Consider the following 23,706-nt stretch of genomic DNA (forward strand, 5'->3'; position numbering starts at 1 on the left):
CCAGTGTCTTGTCAGGGTTGCTAATAGCACTCTCGAAAGCACACTCCTGATCATTTCTAACACCTAATTCTTTAAATATTGGATCTATCAGACGACAAACTCCTTGGTGCGTTCCATGTTGTTGTCGGTCTCCATTTTGTGAGATCATTTTCCTTGCACTGCTTATTTTGTTGTTGGTGGAATAATCAATGTTCACCATACCTTTTAAGATGTTGAATACAAGATTATCAATGAATTACACATAAGGAATTGAGCTTAGATTAGAGATAGAGATGAGCAATGGTGAATAATGTTTATTCTTCATATAATATTTTTTCTATTTATAAAGGAAGTAGTACAATATTTATGATATTTTACATTTTACTTCCATTCGGAGAGGTATGTACTGCAATATTTCTGATATTTTACAAACACTGGTTTATTGTTCGGTTGCCTTCTAGCTCGATTGACTAAGCTTTAACTTATTTGGCTCGATTGTGTTGGCTAGGCGACTGAGCTTGGTCGGTGAGTTTGACCAACTGATCCAGCCTGGTTGACTATCTTCAATCTCTGGTGTGGAGTATTTGGGTTTCTGTTGAATGGTCAGAGATACTTTGTCAAATTGATTCTTCTAGTGGGTTGGCTCAGCTGCCAGATATGCTATCACATTGAGTTACTTTTCTGTAATGGATGACTCGCACTCATCTTGTTTCTGGTCGAATGACTTACACTTTGGATCACTTGGTCGTTTTCTTGTCCACAGTTTGTCTTGATTGGTTTTGACCCAGTTGACTCGACTCAGATGACTTGACTCAATCGGTCAGGTGGGCCTCACAGTCTTCTTCTAATGTGTCTGCTCCCGAGGTACTCTTTTTCTTCTGGACCATCAGATCTTATTGAGATAAGTGCAAACAACATTTTGATATATACTAGTATATTATAATGCAATATTATTTGAAACTTTATAGTTTTCCCTTCATAATTTTTTCATGTAAAAATCTTCATAGCTCATTTGAGGTACTCCCAAGTCTCAACATGTTCATAATATTGAATTCAAACTTTGTCCCATGAAAAATAAATCTCACTCAAGAAAAATAAAAATAGAGACTATATGGTAATCGCCAATAATAATAAGGGATAACCGAGAAATTGATTCATTGCAGTGGATTAAAATCCGATTACTTATAAAATCTTACCTAATTTTATTACAAGAGTGCCATCCGCCGATCTTTCGCCTCCCCTACCGTTCGCATTTCTATATTACATCATCAGGCGCAGTTCTCTTGTTGGTCTAGGGTTCCCGGCTTCCCTTGCCCCGCCATAAGTTACAACTTATCAGATCACCGATGAGGGAGAATAACGTCTGTTGACATGAATTTTGAGCGGAAGGAGCTGTCTCAATACCTTGTGAACAACCTCAGACCCTTGTAAGTTCTCCCAATCGATTCTCTAAGCTTCGGAAGTTTACCTATTCGTCATCATTTGATGTTTAATAATTTCAAGTGTAACATTGCTTAATCCTGCTTAAGGAGTTGGAGCCTCTAAAACAGTCTCTTGCTGCCATTATTTTTAATCCTGCTCAAGGAGTTGGAGCAAGTTTTACGGTTCCTTTCGCAATTATTGCCGCGATCTCCTGTAGCAAATGCAGGGTTTATTGGATTTTTTATTTTTTTTTAGTTTTTAGAGTTGATCGGGGTTCATAAGTGTCAGCTGAGAATAATTGGGGCTGCTTACGTAGATTTCTCTTTTTCAGTTTCAGCTCTAACACCTTTTGGTACATTTTGGTTTAACGGATTTCCTGTAGGACTGCCGCAGACCCTAAAATTCTTGCTGATTATGTCTTGGCATTGTTGAAAAATGACGTACCCGCAGGAGAGTTGCAAAAGCTGTGCGCTGATCGCCTGGAGGTTTTTCTTGGCCACAGTATGTTATATCCTGGATTGTTATCTTTGGCATTTCTGCACTTATGCTAGTGATTAATTTTAATTTGAAAAATAAAATATTTCCTTGTTAGCTGGCGTTTATCTCAGGCTGACTTTACAGATGATAAAAGCGAAATTGCATCTGAATTGTATTTTTATTGTCTTTTGTGGTAGCTTGTTAGTTGTTTATAACTGTGTAGCACTATTGTAGTAACTGCTTTGTACCTGTCTATTTAATCTTTTTGTTGGCATGCTTTATTTGTTTTGAGACTCATTAGACGGTTAATTTATCCTCTATTCAGCTGAATTCTCATGAATTTCCATGATCAGTTGCATAGAATTAGCATTCTGTTCATATTTCCATCTGCATGTATATTATTTATTTTATACATGCATGCTTGAGTGCTGTCATTTTTTATCTATTTTTTTCAATCTGCCAGATTTTATGGTTTCAAGGTTCCATCTAGCCTTCATTTTTGTCTTGAAGGTATACTAAGTACCTTTATATTGTCTTTTGCAAAATATTATCTGAAATATATAGTCAAATGTGATATATTCATTTTGTTTATTTTTTCTTATATTTTGTCATCAAGATTGACAGTAAATTACTTTAGGAAAGTTGTACATGCTGCAATCATGAGTTGAAAGAAGGTTCTACGTAATAGCTTACGATTATTGTTGTAGTTTATCCCATAGGGAAGTTCTCCATTTCATAATTCTAAGGGATCATCTAGAATGCAATATTTGCAAGGCAAGCAGATATTTCATTACCAGTTGTGAGTATAATAAGACTACAAAAATAGCAGCAACAAGCTTTTAGCCTTCTAAGTGGGGTCAGCTCCTTTTTCTATAATGCGTCATATCTAGTGTCGTATTTTCATTTGGAATTTAGGAGGAACTTTCTTAGTGATAAAAAAACACTCTGATTTTTTCATCAAGCAAATAACAAATATATACAACGTAGACTAACTCTAATAAAATTGGAGCAAAATTCAAATCATCATGATAAGAATGAAATAAATAAAAAAATGCAATAATGGATAATTAAGGGAGAATAATGTCTCCCCCTCAAATTTAACAGTGTACCCATGATATACTAAATCGTGGGTGGACTCATGCGGTCTACGGTTATATGCATATCAATATTCCCCCTCAAGTTTGATTGCATATATCATACATCCCAAATTTGCTGTTGAGATGACTAAAATTGTGCGGAGGAAGAGCGAGTAGTTATATCAACAATCTTATACTCGGAGATGAAGTGTCTGTCAATCTCTATATATTTGGTTTGATCATGTTATACCACACTCTTTAAAATATTGATGATTAATTAACTATCACTGAACATTTTAACATTACTTTTGTTCTCCATGTGTAGTTCCATCGGTAATTTCTATTGCCACATCTCTTCACAAATTTCTAAGGTCAAGACACGATACTGAAATTCTGTTCCACTTCTTGCCACCACAGCTTGCTTTTTTACTTTTCCATGTAGCCAGACTATCCCTATAAATGAACGTAACTCATGGTATATTTTCTGCTAGTTAGTTCTCCTTTGCAGCTAGCATCTGTGGAGATCTTAATGTTATAGTTCTTGGTTTTCTAGAATATTAATCCACTTATTGGAGCCATCTCTAGTTACCTTAAGATTCAGCAAGCCGCTTCTAAATGTTCATTTGGATCCTTCATATGTTGGCTCACAACAAAAGTAAAAAGAAATGTTGGTTCTTATATGTGCCAAATAAATAATTTTTTCTGCAAGCCTCTAATGCCTTCCTTTTTTAAATGGGTGTTATCCTCTATTTCTGTGCCCATCGATTGGAATTCATGGGAGTATCTATTGGTTTACGTACCGACATTCCCGTCTCTTTTAATAAGTCAAGGATATATATATTTTTTTTGGGATATGACAATGTCTTCTTTGGATCTTGCTACTTTCATTCCCAGTAAGTATTTTAAATTTTCAAGATTTTTGATCTCAAACTCAGAAGCCATTATTCTTTTAATTATTTCAAGTTACATTACATATACAAGAAGAATTTATATCTTACATTTTTTATTTGATTTCATAAATAAAATGTGGTCAGCCTGACATTGATTGTACCCATTTACAAGAATAGTCTTGGCGAACATTTCAAATCATGCTTTGGGAGATTGTTGCAACTCATATAATGATTACTTTAGTTTTTACACTAGCTATTTATTTGTGTTGTTCTTTAATCCTGGAGGTATTTCCATATACATTTTTTTCTTAATATCCCCATTAAGAAATGCATTTTTGATGTCAGGATGATGCAAAAGGCAACCCCATTTGACAACCAATGAAATTAATATTCTTACTGTGTTGAGTTTTGCCACCGGTGCAAATGTCTTATGGTAGTCGATCCTATGAGACTACGTGAACTTTTTTGCTACAAGTTTAGCCTTGAACCTTTCCCATCTGCTTTGTATTTAACAGTGAATACCCATTTGCACCTTATAGTTCTTTTCCCAGTTGGTAAATTTGTTTTGATCCATGCACCTTTCTTCTCAAGGGCAAAAATCTCTTATTCCATAGTTTTTTTTCCAAAGAGAAATAAATGAGGCATCTTGGATTGAATTGGAGACCCACACATTATTCAAATTCCAAATAAAAGATTTGTAAGATGATAATATTTCATAAGTCTCAAATTCCTCTATCGGGTGTTTTTGCGCATTCACGTGCTCCTTTTTCTTGGTTCTTTTGATGTGTTGACCCAATCTTTATGTGAATACTTGGTGTGTGGAGTTGGTTCCTTTGATTTGCATTCTTGATTTTGCATATTATTCTTTACATGCTTATTGGTTTTTTTTTTTTTTTTTTTTGGTATATACACAAAGCTCTTCATTGTTGTTGGGAGCTGTGGGAGATTTAGTGGAGCAATATGTTCATTTTTAGATTAATTTGTGATAGTGGAGACAAGGGTGAGCTCATGAGGAATATCAGGGTGGGGAGCTTGATGTTTCTGAATGGTACCCAAATCTTATATTTTCTTTAACTCTTCCCTTGAATGTTACATTTGGGGTAATATGATTGATTTTGAAAGAAGATGACATTCATAGAGCTGTAGAATTTTTATGTTTCCAGAGAGCAGCATTTATACCCATTTTTGTTTGAAGAGCAGCCCACAAAGATGCATTTGATTGACCTGAGGTCAAGTTTGGTCTGATGTGGTTGATGTAGCTGAACAAATGTAACAAAAAATTGTTAGTGACAGGTTAGAGGCGAAAGACTAAATGTGAGGGTAAGATTTTATGATGGTCTTGAGAGATTTATTGAAGTTTAACACTCTAATGCACATCTTTTTTATGAGATAAGTGGATGTGAGAATTGCACCCCCTTAGAAGTTTTGGGCAAATTGTTAGCGAATGGAATTGAACATTTCACCTTGAGGAGATATATTTTCTTTCTCTCAAACACTCTATTTTTTCAGGGTGTGTCAACACGAGTTTATATGAATGATACTATTTTTGGATAGATAAGAGCTGAGAGTGGAGTTGTAGTAGTATTTTGTATTGTCGGTTTTGAGAAAATGAATTTTGTTCTGAAATTGGGTGAGGACATGTTGTAGAAAGTTTCAAATATACTAAAAATTGTAGATTTTTCTTTCATGAAAAAAATCCAAGTAGTTGTGGTGTGATTATTAATGAAGGGTAACTAATCATCTAGCCTTGTATTTTTTTTTTTTTAGTGCGCATCTTTTCCATATCTCTTTTGTCGTTTTATGCATGAGAAAGTTTTCTCTAATTTATGTGATCAAGGAGTTGACAAGCCATGACGTTACCATGTGATATTCAATTTTCACTGTCTGATGTTTAGGATCAATAATTTTTGTAGGACTTTTTCTCTGTGAGACAATCATATTTTCCTTTACCACAGAAGTACATGAAACATATTGAGATTTGAGGAAATTGTTGCCATACCGTTTGTGATCAGTGATGCAAGGCGATAAATTAGTTGCTATAGAACCAATCATTCTTGGCTCGACTTCAGACTTTACTTTTGAAAAGGAAGAAGCAACTTTCATGTCGTATTTGGCTATCATGAGGATTTCCAATAGAGGGATAAATTGTCTGTCGCCGATATAAAATTTTCATTGGAATGAGAAACTATTTGTCACCGACATAGGATTTCTAGCAAAGAGGTTAACTATTTATTGTACACAGGATTTTCACTAGAGAGAAATTATGTCGCCCTGAGAGTCTGAGATATCCACTAGAGGGAGATTCTCAGTATTCCAGATTCCCTTCGATAGATAAGATCGCAAGTCTGGGTCGTGGGCTGGGGTGAGGTCGCTGTCGTTGCTGCCTAGACCGAGATTTTGGCTACTTGATTAGATTCTGGTTGTCTACGAGGACAAAGCAAAAGAGATTCTGACCCGAGTGTTCTCGGAGGAGGCCGTTGCTGTCGTGTAAGCTATGGTTTGTTTCCTTGCTCTGATATGATGTGGAATTGAGGAGGAACTTTATCAGAGGAAAAAAACTCTCTGATTTTCTTATTACGCAAATAAGAAATATAAAAAAAAGCTATGGTTTGTTTCCTTGCTCTGATATGATGTGGAATTGAGGAGGAACTTTATCAGAGGAAAAAAACTCTCTGATTTTCTTATTACGCAAATAAGAAATATAAAAAAAAGCTATGGTTTGTTTCCTTGCTCTGATATGATGAGGAATTGAGGAGGAACTTTATTAGAGGAAAAAAGCTCTTTGATTTTTTTATCAAGCAAATAACAAATACATACAACTCGGACTAACCCTATACAATTGAAAGGAAATTCAAATCATCATAATAAGTAGGAAATAAATAAAAAATGTAATAATGGATAATTAAGGGAGAATAATTCATCTCCCTGAAATGTAGCAACGAAGCGTAGACCCATGTGGTCTATATGATTATATACATATCAACACTAATAAATTAATATTGTTTTTTATACAATGTGCCCAAATTTTTTTAAGTCCACCCCTACCTTTTTTAACATAAGTCGAATCTAAAACATCTATATCAGATGGTCAACATTTAGGGCGCATTTGGGGCGGTGGTGGTTTAGTGCCGCTTCGTAGTTTTTTTTGTTTGATAAAACTGTGTTTTGCCTGCGTTATCAAAAAGCTGTAGCTAAAAACTGCGCTTTCCCACCAGACTTGTTACTTGGGGGTGGTTGTCAGAAAGCTGCAATCAGACTTTTTAATTTTTTTAGTAGTCACTGAGATTTTTGAACAGTAGCTTCTTCAACAGCTTTACAACTGCTTCTTCAAACAATTGTAACTGCCCAAATAGACCCTTATGTCTTTAATTTTCTGTCTATTTAAGGGTCTATTTAGGATAGCTTTTTGCATGCTTTGTTTTTTAAGCTGCTACTACAGTTCTATTTGGGGAACTACTTTTTTGCTGCTTTTAGAAATTTCTATGGTAGAAAATTATTTTTTTCAACTCGAGCTGTTAAAGTGTGGTGGCTGCCAAGAAACTACGATTTGTTTTAGAAAATAAAATAAATTTGTAATAGTCACTGCAGTTTTTTGAAAAGCAGTTTCTTCTATAGTAGCTTCACAACCACTTCTTCAAACAGTTGCAGCTGTTCTAAGCAGACCCTAAGACTACTCACTCTAATCTTGTCTGTCATTGGAGCTACACCAACACTTTCAAGGATATTTTTGTTTCATCCACTTGTATATTTTAAATCTCAGACTAACAGTATACGTTTGAAGAAAATTACCTACTCAGTGTTCGTCTTGCCAGTCCTCTTCAAAGCTCAAGTACATATCACCACTTACATGTTTAAAATTTCTTTCCACTATTTTTTTCCCTTGTTTTGCGCACATGTTTTCTTTTAGACTTTGTTTTCCAGATTAGCAACCCTTCCATGTCTTAACATAATTTAGAAAACAGTATTTACAGTGCTTGGTAAATGAGTGGGAGCAATCAAATTTTGGAGTGATAACAAAGGAATCTGATGGGAATTATAGATGTTTGGGCTCAATAAATAGGAAAATTTTGAGCTAAATTTTGTGTTTCAATATAAGAAACAGCTGAACACAGCTGAAAGCCAATCAAATTTTGAAGTCAATGGCAACCAAAGTTTGGAGTAATTACGAAGGAATATGATGACAACGCTAGATGTTTGGGGTACACGAAATTTATGTGCTATAGTTTAATTGTTGAAGGAGTTTAGGTGATATAGCTTTATTTGGCAGGCAAATGATGAAAAAATGTTCAAGTCAAATGAAGAGTTTGTATTGTTGATACCGATGAAACAATACTAACCGATAAAAAATTTTTGTTCTTTTTTTAAAAGTAGTTTTATATCAGTGGAATGCGATGCAATTACATGATAAAAACATAAATTTGAGGCTGCTCAATCCTTTCTTTGAGGTTTATAATTTGAATGATTCATTCACATCCTTTAGAAAGGGTTAGGATGCAAATTTGTTGAAGGGTATGGCCCTCACTCCTATCTACGCTCTAAAAATTGAAGCTTTTACTCTGCATCTTATTCCCAATTCATGTTGGGATCTTCTTGACTTTTTAAAATGCAATGCCAATTCAATGGGACCTGAAATTACTTACGGTGTTGAAATGATATGCAAAACATATCAATAATGACTTATAGACTCCATGCATTTGTTTTTAATCTCATCTTTATGTATTTTAAAATAAGACATTGTCATCTGCGAAAAAGATAGAATCAAGCTATAAAATTATGAGTTCCATAGTTTTGGAGAGGAAGACGAGTCAGATTCTGAAAAAGATAGAATTGTGTAGCAACTCCCTAACTCCTGCTTCTTAAGAAGACTTGGTAAAAATAATAGAAGGCCTGTTTGCATTTTTAAACTTTTGTGAGCACTTTTTGAGGGCCCATTCCCTCACATTGGTTTCTTTATTATGTTCTTGTCTTTATTTTTCTTCTCAAACCTCTCCCCGTCATGCCCTGTTTTTTTGTTTATTCTCTGCCTTGGCCAGAATTTATGAAATATTTACTAGCTTCTTGAGAGCTTGGGGAATTTTGCCCAGTAGCTCAAGCTATAAAATTATGAGTTCCATAGTTTTGGAGAGGAAGACGAGTCAGATTCGCACTAATCAAACTATCTAGAACCCCAAGGAGCACTAGACTGATTTAGTGATTGCTGTACCTTATTAAGCTTTGCAGGGGATTATGTTGATTCAGCCTCTTCTTAGACCATGTATTTTTCCTCCTATTCTAGGCATGCAGATCCAATTTCTGATTCACCTGCTCCGAGGAATATCTAGAATATCTGAGGTGCCTCATGTAGTTAAGTGTTTTTTATGACAATTAGTAGAGTTTAGGTTATATAATGATAGAGAATGAATTATGCAGTCTCTCTTCTGTTTTACCCTCCATTTTAGTGGATGGAATTGAGACGTTATCTAGAGAAAGTAGTGAGCTAAAATGCTTAATGTGCCTTTACTTGATTTACTGTCACATGTTGATCTCCGGTTATAGTATAGGATAACTATAGAGTGCGTAGGAAAAGATTAGACAAATACTAAAGTTAAGGTGGAGGATATTGAATGTGTGTTTCGGGTGAGATAAAAAAAAGAAAAAGGAAAACACTATAGTTACCAAGCTGTTTGCCACCTTCTTAAAGCTTTAAGCTACAGTTATGTTTGTTTAATTGAAGTTGATGGTGCATCAAAGCATACAAATGTCTTTGCTCATGTTTTGGGTTACATTGGTTGTGAATTAGGTTAATGCTAATTTTTGTTTGTGCCTACTCTAAATGACATGCTATACTTGCATGCACAAATCTTTATTTTTGTCTGCACATAAATCCCTTTGCCCCTTTACTTGAAACACAAAGCTAAAGTTCTTATACCCAATTAGGCATTGCAAATTAAGTTAGAGTAATGGTTCTTGGTTCAAAGGTTCAAAGGTTCAATTGGGGCTTAACCGGAATGATGTTATAAATTTAATAAATAATGATGCTTTTAACTTTAAAATTAGTTCGTTGACTATTTATGTGGCCAATTTAATTGAGGAACTAAAGGCCATATACAAATATTTGGGAGACTATTTTGGGATTAATCTTAGATATCATTTCGAATTTAAAGAAGAATTTCAGTGGCAACCTGCTCCTAGAAATTGTATTACTATCTCACTATCATTATCAGCACATCTATAGGAATGCCATTGATAATTACAACGTTTTTCTATGCTTTGCATGTTTTGGATGCTTGTAATGGATGTGTAAGGCTTCCAGGACACTCAGGGCCCATTTGGGGCAACTTAGGTTGATTTGGGAGACTTTTTTGAGATTAATCTTAGATATCATTTCGAATTTAAAGAAGAATTTCAGTGGCAACCTGCTCCTAGAAATTGTATTACTATCTCACTATCATTATCAGCACATCTATAGGAATGCCATTGATAATTACAACGTTTTTCTATGCTTTGCATGTTTTGGATGCTTGTAATGGATGTGTAAGGCTTCCAGGACACTCAGGGCCCGTTTGGGGAAACTTATTTGGTGCGGTGGCGTTTTGAAAACGCACCTGACCTGTTTGGCTAACAGTCAACTGTTGCAGGGTGCTACTCCATAATGTCACGGATAAAAAATCCCATATTGGCCAGGTGTAGGGCCGAAAAGCAGTATTTAAGTCCTGGGCTGCCCACCACTCCTAAGAGTTTTTTTGGGAGGTGATAAGTGGTATCAGGGTAGATTACTGCTACCAGACGTGTGAACTCTCCATGGTCCAGTGAGACCCTCGGTGGAGCCGATCCGTGACGAGGGCGTCACGTTATTGGGTGGAGGAGAATGTCACAGACAAATAGTCCCATATCGGCTAGGTGTAGGGATGAAAAGCAGTATTTAAGTCCTGGGCTGCCCACCTGGGGACTATTTGTTCATGACATTCTCCTCCACCCAATCACGTGACGCCCTCGTCATGGATCGGCTCCACCGAGAGTCCTACTGGACCATGGAGAGTCTACACACCTGATAGTCAATAATCTGCTTTGATACCACTTGTCACCTCCCAAAAAAACTCTTAAGAGAGGTGGGCAACCACAGCCCATGACTTAAATATTGCTTTTCGGTCATACACCTAGCCGATGTGAGACTATTTGTCTGTGACGATAAGCTAGAAATTGCCATAGCAGAGTTGCTTTGCCCTTGTGCTACAAAAATGTGAGAATTGTGCAAACAGGAAATTGCCAACCCTTGTGCTACAAAAATGTGAGAATTGTGCAAACAGGGCCTCCAATATTCTTTGGACAGGATGCGGTTTTGTAAAAGATGCTGAGAGAGTTGTGCACTTTTTAGTAGCAAGAGTATAAGTCCACTAAATGCACATAGATATCAGTTTATGGTATAATTTTTCAAATATTTATAAGGTTTTTAAGTCATATAGTAATTTTTTTTTTGGATACGGTTAATTAAAATTTTTCTATGAGATTCAATTTTTAAACTGTCACGTGACAAACAAAATCAATATAAATTGCATATAATTAAATGCTATTAAGGTATATAGTATCTAAGCTTATCCAAAACAATTACAAAAGAGCACCATCAAGATGGTGCTCTTTTGTAATTGTATGTTTTAGATAAGCTTAGATGCTATATACTTGTTTCATTAAGGTATAAACTTGTTTCAAAATGTTTTAGAACATTTGAACATCACTTAGATGCATGAAAAATTTCAAAAGGGATGGCTTTGATTGATGATAAGATAATTTCAATTTCAATTTGTGCAGACTTTCAAATGAATTGGATCACATGAATTTTTTATAATATCTCACATGTATTGAACACTTTAATTGGTGAAATACACGGTCTAAACTTAGGCTCTTAAAGCACTTCCATATGTCGTCCAATCATTCATGCATTTTTAATATATTTGATGCATGATTAGTTTTTCACAAAAAATCTTGGCAGTTTTGATCCACAGATAATTTTTTTTGTCACCCACATGTAGTTCTTATGTTATAGATAACAATCAATGGCGCGATTTTTAATTTGAAGATTATATTAAACAATAAACGCAAAAACAAAACTGGTTTCAGAATTGTCATTCTCCTGTTCTTAGGCGGCTCTCTCTCTCTCTCTCTTTCCATCTCCATACACACTTAAATCAACATGGTTTTGAAGAGCTAAAGAAGTCTTCTTTATTAGAAAAACTTATGTTTTTAAATGTAATTGCACAAAAGGTGATTGTAAACATGAAATCTTTTGGCTTATAATAATTATGTCTGAAAAAATAATCTCTTTCTAGTATAATGATATATTTGCAATTTTAATTGATAATTATAAATTTTATTTCAATTAAAATAAAAAATCAATTTAAAGATAGATAATACCAACTGTTTTTTCATGAAATTCCTTTTTATATAATTTAAAAGGAATTTCATAATACCAACAATTGAAGATAACTATCTTTTAACCATTTCTTTATTCTAATTGCAATAAAAGCAAAGGGTTATGATTCTTTTTAAATTGAAATGTTGAGAAGGAATATGAAGGCCCTTTCCATAATAGCGTGGATTTATTCTTTTTAAATTGAAATGTTGAGATTCTTTATTAGTGGAATATGAAGGCCCTTTCCATAATAGCGTGGATTTTGTTCGTATGTATATTTTGTGTGTTTGTTTGATTTGCCCAAGTGTGATAATCTCATGGTTGAAAAAGAGCTACTAGGTGGTATTTTTGTTAGATTGTGTGAAATTTCGAGTCATGCAGGTGATAATTTAAAAAAAATTGATGTGCTGGTAGCTTTTGGCTTAGATTTGATGGTAGAATTTATATTAACTTATATTATTTATGATTTAATTCTCTATTGGCCCTATTTGAGCTCTCACCTGTGAGACTAAAATCACTTGGATACGATTAATTCAACGCAACTTAAACTTACAAGTCTGTACTTTTGTCTTTACTTTCAAAGTATCTACTTGGATGTGCTAGGCAACTGGGTAGCTTACCCACCGTTTAAAAGTTGATTATATGTGCAAATCAGGTAGATTGACCTTTTTAATGGTCTTATGTTGAGATACAAATTTACCTAGTACTTAATAAATACTGGTTGGAGATGAAAAAAAAATTAAGCGAGCATGATAATTGTTATTTAATCTTTTGATTTCTTTGATGTTTTCTTGCAGAATTAGTGCTTTTTTGGTATTCAGAAGACAATTTAGTTTATTTTTCGTATGTGTATTTCTGTGAATTGTTTGATTTGGCTAACTGTGGTAATCCCATGGTTGAAACAAAGCAGATCGTTGGTAGTTTTGTTAGATTGTGTGGAATTTAGTGTTTTGAAGGCAATTTTTATTTTTATTTTTTAAATTGATGTGTTATTTGGTGATTGGCTTTGGTTTTGTGTTAGAATTCATATGACTTCTATTATTTATTATTGAATTCACTATTGGCCATGTTTGAATTTGCACCTGCAAGAGTAAAACCACTATCATACAACTACTTCATGCTGATTTAGACTTAAAAGTTTTTACTTTTGTTTGGCTTTGGAAGCCTCTACTTTGGACGTGCTTAGGTAACTGGGCGGCTTACCCATTGTTCAATAACTGATTTTTTGGGGTGCAAATTAGGTTAATCTACATTTTTAGTGGCTTAATATTGAGATACAATTTGACTTAGTACTTAATAATTACAGGATGGAGATGAAAAAAATTGAAGCGAGCATGATAATTGTTATTTAAGCTTTTGTTCTCTCTGATGTTTTCTTCAGAATGAATGCTTTTAGGTAGTCAGAAGATAGATTCAGTTTATTTTTTTTATGTATATTCTATGTTTATCGTCTGCTTTGTACCATTTTGGTAATCTCATGGTTGACACAAAGCATCTGGGTAGTATTTTAAGTTAGATTGTGCGAAATTCAGTATTCTGCGAGCAATATTTTAAAGAAAATTGATGTTCTAGTGGTGATTGGCTTAGATTTTTTTGGTAGAATTCAGATTAATTTCTATTATTTATTATTTAATTCATTATCGGCCTTATTTGAGTTTGCTCCTACAAGAATAAAACCAATTGTATTGGACTAATTCAAGCCAATTTAGACTCACAAGTTCATACTTCTGTCTTGGCTTTCAAAGTATCTACTCAGGATGTACTGGGTAACTTGGTGGCTTAGCCATTGTTCAAAAGTTAATTCTATGTGCAAATCGGATAGATTTACATTTTTAATGGCTTAAAATTGAGATAAAATTTGTCCTAGTACTTAATAAATACAGGATGGATATTGAAGCGAGCATGATAATTGATATTTAGGCGTTGGATTTCAATGGATTTCAATGACATTTTATTGTTGAATTAATGTTTTTTGGTATTCAAAGGATAGATTTAGTTTTGTTTATTGCTTGGTTATGCCTTCAGTCTAATTCTTTGCCTATTCAGTTGGTTTATGAAGTCTAAGGATTGTATTAAGTTTGAAAGATTTGTTTTTTTAGTGACCTAAGTTCTTTGACTTTTAAATAATATTCTACAAGTATTATAATATTTGATTAGTTAGTTAAGGTTATTCTTTCACTTATTTTGTTCAAATGGTTTCATATTGTTTCTTTGTAACATAGCATAAACTGATCATAATTTACATATTATACGACTTGATATTTTAGTCATGAAAGATCAATTCATTGGAAATTAGTTCTTTTGTTTACTTGTAGACCATCTGCTATAGGTGTTATTAGTGTGGTTTCTCAAATAATTGATGCTTCTATGGCTTACTTTTGGCAGGTTCTATGTCTTTTACCACAAAGTTGTTTGAAGCCCTAGAAGAGGGATCTTTCCAAAGCACTGATGTAAACTTGGATGTCATGAAAATTTCTGAGCCATCTATGTCTAATGCTGCAGTGGAGTCTCTGGATTTAAAAAGCTTGTTATCAAAGGAAGACAACCTGTCTTCTTCTTCTGAACCTGTCAGTGATCCCGAAGACAAAGAAAACAGTGATGATGATGCTGACCGCAACCATAAACATCGTAAGCGGGATGCTCGTGAGAATTCTTTTGATAATGCTGTTCAGGAACAACCTATTAGGAGGCTCGGCAGAAAGAGAGGCCGGAACCAGGAAAGTGGGCAATTCTATTTGGAAACAGGGGTTCAACCACATGAAATTCATAAGGAATATGGTTCCTCTACAGATAGGGATGTTCTTAATAGATTAGATAAACGAAATTTTGGCATTTCACCCTCTGCACGTTTTTCATCAGATTTAAACTCAAGATCAAGATTAAACACACCCTTTCGAACTGATCCTGGACTTCGTCTTGATTTGTCTACTTCTGTAGGCCGAGCCTCTCTTGGACGTGGAAGAGGAAGAAATTTGGCTGCATGGAGTCAACCTGATTCAAGATTTAACTCACTGGACCCGCTTGATTTTACTTCACACATGGCTTCTCAGAGACCGGTTCATCCTGGTCTTTTTGTTGGCCCGGGCCTACAGGGTGCCGTAAGTTCACAGAATGCATCCTGGGGTGCATTTGGATTCATTCATGGGATTTCTAATGGTATCATGGACCCACTTCATCCATTAGGTTTGCAGACAACTCTTCGGCCTACTATTAATCCTATGAACCTTGGCATTCCCAGACAACGATGTAGAGATTTTGAGGAACGGGGATTTTGCCTGAGAGGTGACATGTGCCCGATGGAGCATGGTGTAAATCGGATTGTTGTTGAAGATGTTCAGGTATTATTTATTTCTTGTCTGGAGACTTTTTTGTCATGTTATGTCATAGCGAATAAAGCTACTCAATTTACTGTCATTAGTGGTTAGTCTGGAATTTTTAGTTGTTTGTAAGTGTCCAGCTTAGCCTTACAATTTGTTTATCGTCTTTATACCATAAATTATCCTCTCTTTTACTATCTTGCCGCCATTTTATCTACTAGCAAATTCAATTTGTTGGACTACAGTTAACTTTTTGAAGTATAAGGAAAAAAGGAAAAGAGAAAAAGACAAACTTCAATCTTTGGGACATCATCTTCCTTTCTGATTACCATTTGTCTTGTTCTCTTCATGTCGTGGTGGCATTTCTTTGTTTTTAAGTGTTTTCATCTCATCATTAGGTTCTGTGCTTCTTATAAATCATTTCACTTGAATGCTGTTAACAATGGCTTTTTCTTGCAATGATATTGGTAGTAGAATATTGATTTTTTTCCGTATCATGACTCGAACTAGATAAAAAATGCTCTACTCTTTTTTTTTTTCCTGGTTAAAATGAAGAGATTCTTTGTAATTTGCAGAGCCTATCTCAATTCAATCTTCCAGTTTCTATAACTAATTCACATGTAGTCGGAGCACAAGTTGGTACAGGTCCCTTACATCCTGTTCCTGCATCTCAAGCTCTCATGGTAAACAAAAACATGCCTTCTAAAAATAGCAAGTCTACTACAAATGAGGATACACTAAATCTGCATGGTCCTAACTCTGTTGTGGGAGGTGAAGCAGATGTATATGATCCTGACCAGCCTTTATGGAATAATAATACTGATGCATCAGCTGCTCTTCTAAGGTTACCTTCCCTAAACACTGAAGATGAGACTTTATGGGAGGGTGATGCTTCTCATAAGATTTCACGGTTATCTGATGACAATGAATGTGATCTACATAGCAGAAATTTAACAGCTAATATTGGACCTCAGGGTGCGGGTTTCTCAGTTTGGGGCCGAATTGGATCCGGGAGTAAGTCAGAGATTGGGATTAAATTTGAGAATAACAATTCAGCTCCAGGACATATTGCAAAAGACTCAAGGGAAGGTAAAGATTCTACCGTTTGTAGTAGTGTTCCTTCAGACCAAAGCAAACTTGTTAGTTCCGGGGAGTTTGGGCCAAAAATGGTGATCACTCAACCTGTCTCAGCTCCACGAAGTGATTTTGAGCGCAAGGGAGGAAGAATGCAACAGAAAGCCTGCCGAACTCTATTTGTATGTGGGATTCCTCAGAAGAATAATAGGCGGGAAGCACTTCTTTCACATTTTCAAAAGTTTGGCGAGGTCATTGATATATACATACCCTTAAACAGTGAAAAAGCTTTTGTGCAGTTCTCCAAAAGAGAAGTAGCAGAATCAGCTCTAAAATCTCCAGATGCTGTGATGGGTAACCGTTTCATCAAGCTATTCTGGGCCAATCGAGATAGAATTTCCGAAGAGGGACAAGGTAGCGGTAAAGGAAAACCTCTGCAATATTCTAAGGAGCCAGCCAATTCTGCTCGAATGCAGCCTCCAGCTGTTGAACTAAGAAAAGAGACTCCTTCGTTGGCAACTCATAAGGAAAGCAATGCAAAGACTGTGGAAGCATCAGTTTCTTTTGTTGGACCCCAGAAAGGGGTTATATTGAATGGACCAAAAGCATTGACTTCACCGAAGAAGAAAGTGGATAATTTAGAACTTTTGGAGGAACTTCGTAAAAAACAGGTGCTTTTGGCTCAAAAACGAGATGAATTCCGCCGGCAGTTGGTTAAATTTGAAAGACAAGTAACATCCTCTTCTTGATTTTGATTTTTTTAATCACCTTGATATGATTGAATTTAGCTTTAGAAAATTAACCTGGTTGCCCAAGTAACCAAAAATTGATAAAATCTTAGTTATTCATCAATTCTTTTTTTTGATCTTTTAAATACTGGAAACTATTTTATTAGACATCTGGAAATTTTAAGTTCTGACGGTGCCTTTTCTTTTGATTCTTCAGAAGCAGTTATGAATTATTTTCTAATGTTTGCTATTTTTCGGGCATTTGTCTGCAGCTAAGCGCTTGAACCAATTAACCACAATGCTTCAAAGAATTTAAAGAGCAGAAAATTTGAAAGTTTTGTTAATTTAAAAAGATGTACATAGAAAAGTCTAGAAATGACTCATAATATTAGAAGACTTGCTTGGAAAATATCGAGATAAAAAATAAAAAAAAACTAGTGAAATGAAGTATTATTTTTAACATTAATTAAATATTAAACACTATTGATATCCAATGATTATTAGAAGATTATAAGTTTTGTAAACAGGATATCTGTGTTGATCATCTTGAATTATACAGTACTTTAGGCTCTAAAAAAGAAAACAATGAAATGTTTATAATAATCAAGTTTGGAAAAATGATATTCAAAAGCATCAAAGATGGATTTATTAGGATTGAAGATAAAATGTTCTTAGTTTGGTGAAGTTCATCAAAGTATGTTGAAAGCATTTTTTAGAATTCATCATGAGTTTGAAAGAAAATTTTCCTTGGAGGACCCATATGATCTATTATGAAGTAGAGTGCAGATTGATGAAAAAGGTGAATGATTAATTTAAAAGAAGATCACGAGGGGTACAACTTTATGTCTTGGATAGGGTGCTATCAATATCTTGATAGTTATGGGTGGTATTGAACTAAGTTTAGTGACCATATTTCATTAAAAGAGCATTTAGGCTTTTGCTGATACTGGGATGATCAAATTCATGTGACATATAACCAAAGTATGGTGGAGGTTAATTAAACATATGCTTAGAATTATGATTGAATCAATTTTGTTTGACTTCATGAAGATATAATATGAATGTAGTTTTTGTGCTATGTCAGGTAATGAAAAAGGAAGCATAAAAATAATATTCTTATTGTTCTTATGATTGTGAAAGGATATGATTGGGTGTCATAAGAATTGATTTGGTTGGTATTATGGAGAAATTGTGCATCTCAAATTTATAGAGCTATTAAAAATGTTTATGATGCCATGACTATTAGAATTTGTGGAGTAAAAAGAGTTTTTAATCAGAAGCGATTCATAAAATTGATGTTAAAAGGGTACATTTGTAATTTTAAATTAAGAAGGTATTTAATTGCAATTTTAATTGCAATATTGCATTTTGTATTTTCAAATTAAGATGGTCAACAAGTTTGGATGAAAGAGAAATGCAAGTGAAGTAAATTGACAGACTGCACAAAATTTTCTCCACTAATTTTCTCTTTATCCTAAGTTTGACCGCTTCCTAAGGTAAGAAATGTGGTTGTTAGCTACTTTTTGGGTTTTGTTCTTATTCTGTAGTTTCTTTGAATTTGAATGGACTTTTAGACTTTTCTTGTATCTTTTTTCATAATCAATTTTAAGGCTAAATATCTGTTTGATTGAGTAAAACGTGACTAACAGTTTCTGAAAACTCTCTCCTCCACAAAAGAACTGTTGACTTCTTATTTGTCTATATGTTTTCTTATTGCAACAGGTAAGACCATCATTTTTCCTCTTCTCTATCAGCTGCAATTGGTGAACTCTAGCAGCTTAATCCAGGTATCTAAACTACTAGTGCTAGACACCGACCACAATTGGTTTAGGGAAGGTGATAAGTGTCTACCTGTTGTCATTGTTTTTGTTATGTAGTTAGCAGTGAAATTATTTACTATTTAAGGCAAAAAATTAGTGTAAAGCCATTATACTATAATGTATTCTATTGAAAATTTAAGTCATCTACCTTTATTTTTTTTACTTGCTCTAAAAGCATTTTGAAACCCACTTATGGATCATATCTTGGTATCAAAGATTTTCTGGACCATAGCGAAAATTTTCATGTTTAAATTAAGGATTAGGAATAATATTCGGTGGTTCTATGGAGCCTGAGATTTAAGATCATGAGAATAATTATAAATATTTGAAGAAGATTTCTTCAATTTGAGTTAATAAATGGCCAAATAAATGATTGTGTAGACGTGGATGACCCTGATACGATCCAACATCAAAATCAGCACACTTCCATAGAAATTAGGGCAAATACAAATATTTTCTTCAATAATTCAAACAACTCAACAAGAATACAAAGCTGAATGCCTTCAATTCGAGAGTTAGGTTATCTCTCACAATTCCTCAATTCGAGAGGTAGGTGATCTCTCACAATTCCTTCAATTCGAGAGGTAGGAAATCTTTCCCAAACTTTAAAGCTAAAACTCACAACTCATTTTTTGCATAAACCTAATCCTAGACATAACAAGTCTATTTATACTCAATAATAATAATAAGAAAAGACCAAATTGCCCTTAGACATACAAAAGACAAATCTTCCCTTAGGCTAGACGCCAACGTAATAATGCTACCCCTCCTAAAAGACACCTTGTCCACAAGGTGAGACAAAGTGAGTGTTCCTCCTCCCCCACAACTGTCTCCATTTCTTAATTCTCTGCTTCCTCTTCTTGCACTGTGAGAACTTATAATTTTCGATCATTGCAACGACATTTGGAGGTAAATTTTTCATCACTCTTAAAATATAACCCTTTGGCTCGCTTCTCTCAAATATTTGTCTCTGTAAGATGCTTGAGTGTTGCTCCCGATTGTGATACATTATTCGTGTTTCGTGCAGCCTCTCTATGGACTTCCAATACTTGAGCTTTTGATATTGTTGTGGTTGTAGCAATTCGGTGCAACGTTCCATCTATGTTGCTTTTGCTTGCCTTCTTCATCTAATTCTTGTCATCTACCATTTGAGCTAGCTTCATTGTCTCTCTCAACCCCCGCGGTCTTAGTAGGTGTGATACCCGTATGTTGGGCTTTAGGCCCTTAATGAAATTTCCCTCAACTCTTGCTTTTGAAATCCCCCTCAATCGTCTCGACAATAGGTCAAATCTTTCTCTATATTTTTTTGTCAGTCCCCACCCGAGTCAAGACATAGAATCGCTCGTGTCGGTCTCCTTTTCGAATTGCTTAGAATCTTTCCAACAAACATTCATTGAATTCCTCCCACGAATGGATCAAGTATCTAGTCTCCCTTAACTGAAACCAACCTAAAGCTTTCCCTTTCAAAGTAACCCTGCTGCCATGAGTTTCTCCTCCCCATCTAGCACATTCACCGCGAATTATTGCTCTACCCGATACACCCAGTCACGTGCATCTTCTTTCTCAAAGATTGACATCTTTAATTTCTTAACTCTAACATTTTCACCCCAATTTCCTCTTCCTCTGTTGTTTCCCTCATGTATCGAGGGTAAAACTCCCTCCTTTGATCATAGCCATATCCCATTCTTGCTTCTTTCCTTTATTTTTTGTGCTTCTCTATATCTCTTGCATAATTTCTTCGTCATGTTTCAACTCAACCGCCTCCATCAGAAATCTCTAATCCACCCCCACCCCCAATCGAGCCTTGGGGGAGGGGTTTCGTGATGGTGGATGTTTTCCTCATATTTCTCACGTTTGATCTCTTTTCCTTTCGATCTTATCACAAATTCTCTAGTCAACCTTTGGTTAGGTTTTGCAAATTGAACCGTTAGTGGGGTCTTGGATTAAATCTTAATGAGTCTCTTTAGTATTTCTCGAATTTCTCCTATGCTCTCGAACCAGTCAGTTCTCTATAGAAGATAACCTATCCTCTTTGATGGCTAACCTTTCTTTCATCCTAGTTTGATTTAACTCATTTCTTTCTCTAATTTCTTCTCAATTTTATCTACTTTCTTAGTTTCCATTCTTCTCATAATTTCTTCACAAAGGTCAATTTTTATATGATGAAATCCGTCATTTGCTTCTGGGTGAGACAAATGGAGTGTCTATTCCGCAACAGTGATCCAAATTAGTCCAATCAGGTCATGGCGTCCCAGGTAGCTGCAATTGCGATTGTCTGGCAGTTGCGGTCCTGTATTCCCAATTAGCCCGGAATTGCGACTAATGCGCGAGGGAAGAGCTGGAATGGAGTTATGGAATGGGAACAAGAGAAAGTTGGGAGTTTTGCGTCTTTGTACATCGCTTTTCAGTTGCCGCCTTCCCAAGTAGCTCTGATCGCAACTCTATCAGGTAGACGCACGAGAGGAAGAGAAAAAAATGGGGGTTTTAGGTATCTGTGTGCCATGATCTTGTTGTTGCTTCGTAGCTAGCTTGATCGCGGCTGGATCTTGAGGTCAAATCAGAAGAAGGAAAAAAGTTGCGGCTCGTCAGTGTCAGCCGCGATCCCGTATTCATAGCTCTATTGGTGACTGTTTCACGCGATTATTCTCAGTTAGCTCCAATCGTGACTATTTCGTGAAGTTACAGAATCGTCTGCATACCGTGATCCTTCCCCTCGTCGTAATCCTTCCCCTCGCCATAGTACTTCCCAGATAAAATCACAACTATTACGTCGTCTCCTGTTGCGATGTTGTCGACCTTCTCCGCAAGCTCTCGACTGTATGACGATCTCGAGCACTGTTTCCCAAAATCTTGCTATGGTACCAATTTGATATGATCTGACGTCAAAATCAACACACTTTCCACATAAATTATTCCAAATATACTTATTTTCTTCAATAATCCAAACGACTCAAAAGGAATACAAAGATAAACACCTACAATTTGAGAGAAAGGCGATCACTCCCAATTCTTAAAATTCGAGAGGTAGAAAATCTCTTCCAAACCCTAAACCTAAGGCTCACAACTTGATTTTCTGCATGAACCTAATTTTAGAAATAACAAGCCCATTTATGCACAACAATAATACTAATAGACTAAATTGCCCTTAGGCGCGTACAAAAGACAAATTTGCCCTCAGGCTAAGTGCTAATGTAACTGAACCCAATAGTGACTACCTTTGAAACTCTTGTTGCCAAGGTTATACCATCTACTCAAAAACCACCAATCTAGAGAAGGAAATATAAATAGAAGCTTGCCTGTAGAGAAGAATCCATCTACATGAAAAAAGGCTGAGAAGTGTATCTTTCTTTCAAATTGGAGGTGCTTTACTTTGCTTTTGATGGAACTATAACAATCATAGTTGAAGTAAAAATATTTTGCCCGATCTTTCCGAAAATTCATGTTTTACAATTAATGAAAAAAACACTGCATTTGCTTCTTTGAAATTATCCTGATATGCTTTAGAGTAGTGATATTCACAATATGAAAACCACGATATGCTAACCTTAATGTGGTTAGAGTTTATAAGATTATTGAAGTCTTAATGGCCCATCAAGCATGACAAAAAAAGCCTAGAGCAGATGACAAATTTTGAAGCAAGATATAGGCAAAATGGGCAAGATTATATGATGAAATTTAGAAAGTAGGCATCTATTTTATAAAGCCCGTTAAATGAAAATTTGGTATTCTAGTAATATGTTTCAAAGCTTCACCGCAGCCTTTGCACAGGTGAAATTTTGAAACTAGCACAAAAGCTATTCCATTCATGAAAGAAATAATTTTTGTATGATTGTTCAAAAAGCCTATATTGCAATTGTAGACAAGAAGCTGAGAATCTAACTACAAGAACCGATATATCAATCATTTTGTTGCCACTCCAAAAAACTTAGGGCATATAATCAAGAATTGTTGGAATTAATGTTCAAAGAAGAAGCCAAAGTTAGTGCGGAAAAAAAAGGAAGATATTCACCATTGCTTTAGATGAAGTAATCAAAGTAGGAGTGATAGAGGTAGATCCTGCATTTTTTTTAGTGTTAAATGTACGTGCTAATGCAAAAGTTAGGGGATATTTTCTTGATCACAAGCTTTAGATAAAATCTACTCTCTTTGATGCTTGCATCAAATAAAGAAAAATAAATTATGTTGTTTTGTTTGCAACAACAACAACAAAGCCTTAATCCCACTACGTGGGGTCGATTACATGAATCCTTTTTCTCCATTGCGTCCTATTTAGTGTCATATTTTCATTTAGTTCTAATAAATTAAGATCATTTTTTATACAATAAGCCCAATTCTTTTTAGGTTTACCTCTACCTTTCTTAACATAAGTCGAATCTAAGACATCTACTCTCCTAATCGGATCATCAGGTGGTCAACGCTTAATGTGACCAAACCATCTAAAACGACTTCCTCTAATTTTGTTTGTCACAGGAGCTACACCAATCCTATCACGGATATAATCATTTCACATTTTGTCTCTAAGTATAAAGCCACTCAT

The 23,706-nt window shown here is 35.1% G+C and overlaps 1 protein-coding gene across 1 annotated transcript in view; it reads left to right on the top strand.

Annotated features, from left to right (window-relative positions):
- Positions 1-1,198: 1,198 nt before the first annotated feature.
- Positions 1,199-23,706, top strand: part of LOC110039591 (zinc finger CCCH domain-containing protein 27) — a gene marked incomplete at its 3' end in the record, with an annotated part of 34,000 nt that continues 11,492 nt past the window's right edge. Inside the window, exons 1-4 of the mRNA XM_020744718.1 lie at positions 1,199-1,406; positions 1,784-1,902; positions 14,616-15,568; positions 16,123-17,352. Of these exons, the coding sequence (XP_020600377.1) occupies positions 1,351-1,406; positions 1,784-1,902; positions 14,616-15,568; positions 16,123-17,352 (2,358 nt within the window). The remainder of the gene's footprint in view (positions 1,407-1,783; positions 1,903-14,615; positions 15,569-16,122; positions 17,353-23,706) is intronic.

The sequence above is a fragment of the Phalaenopsis equestris genome, unplaced genomic scaffold (assembly GCF_001263595.1).
Source record: "Phalaenopsis equestris unplaced genomic scaffold, ASM126359v1 Scaffold000002, whole genome shotgun sequence".
In the NCBI taxonomy this organism is placed as follows: domain Eukaryota; kingdom Viridiplantae; phylum Streptophyta; class Magnoliopsida; order Asparagales; family Orchidaceae; genus Phalaenopsis; species Phalaenopsis equestris.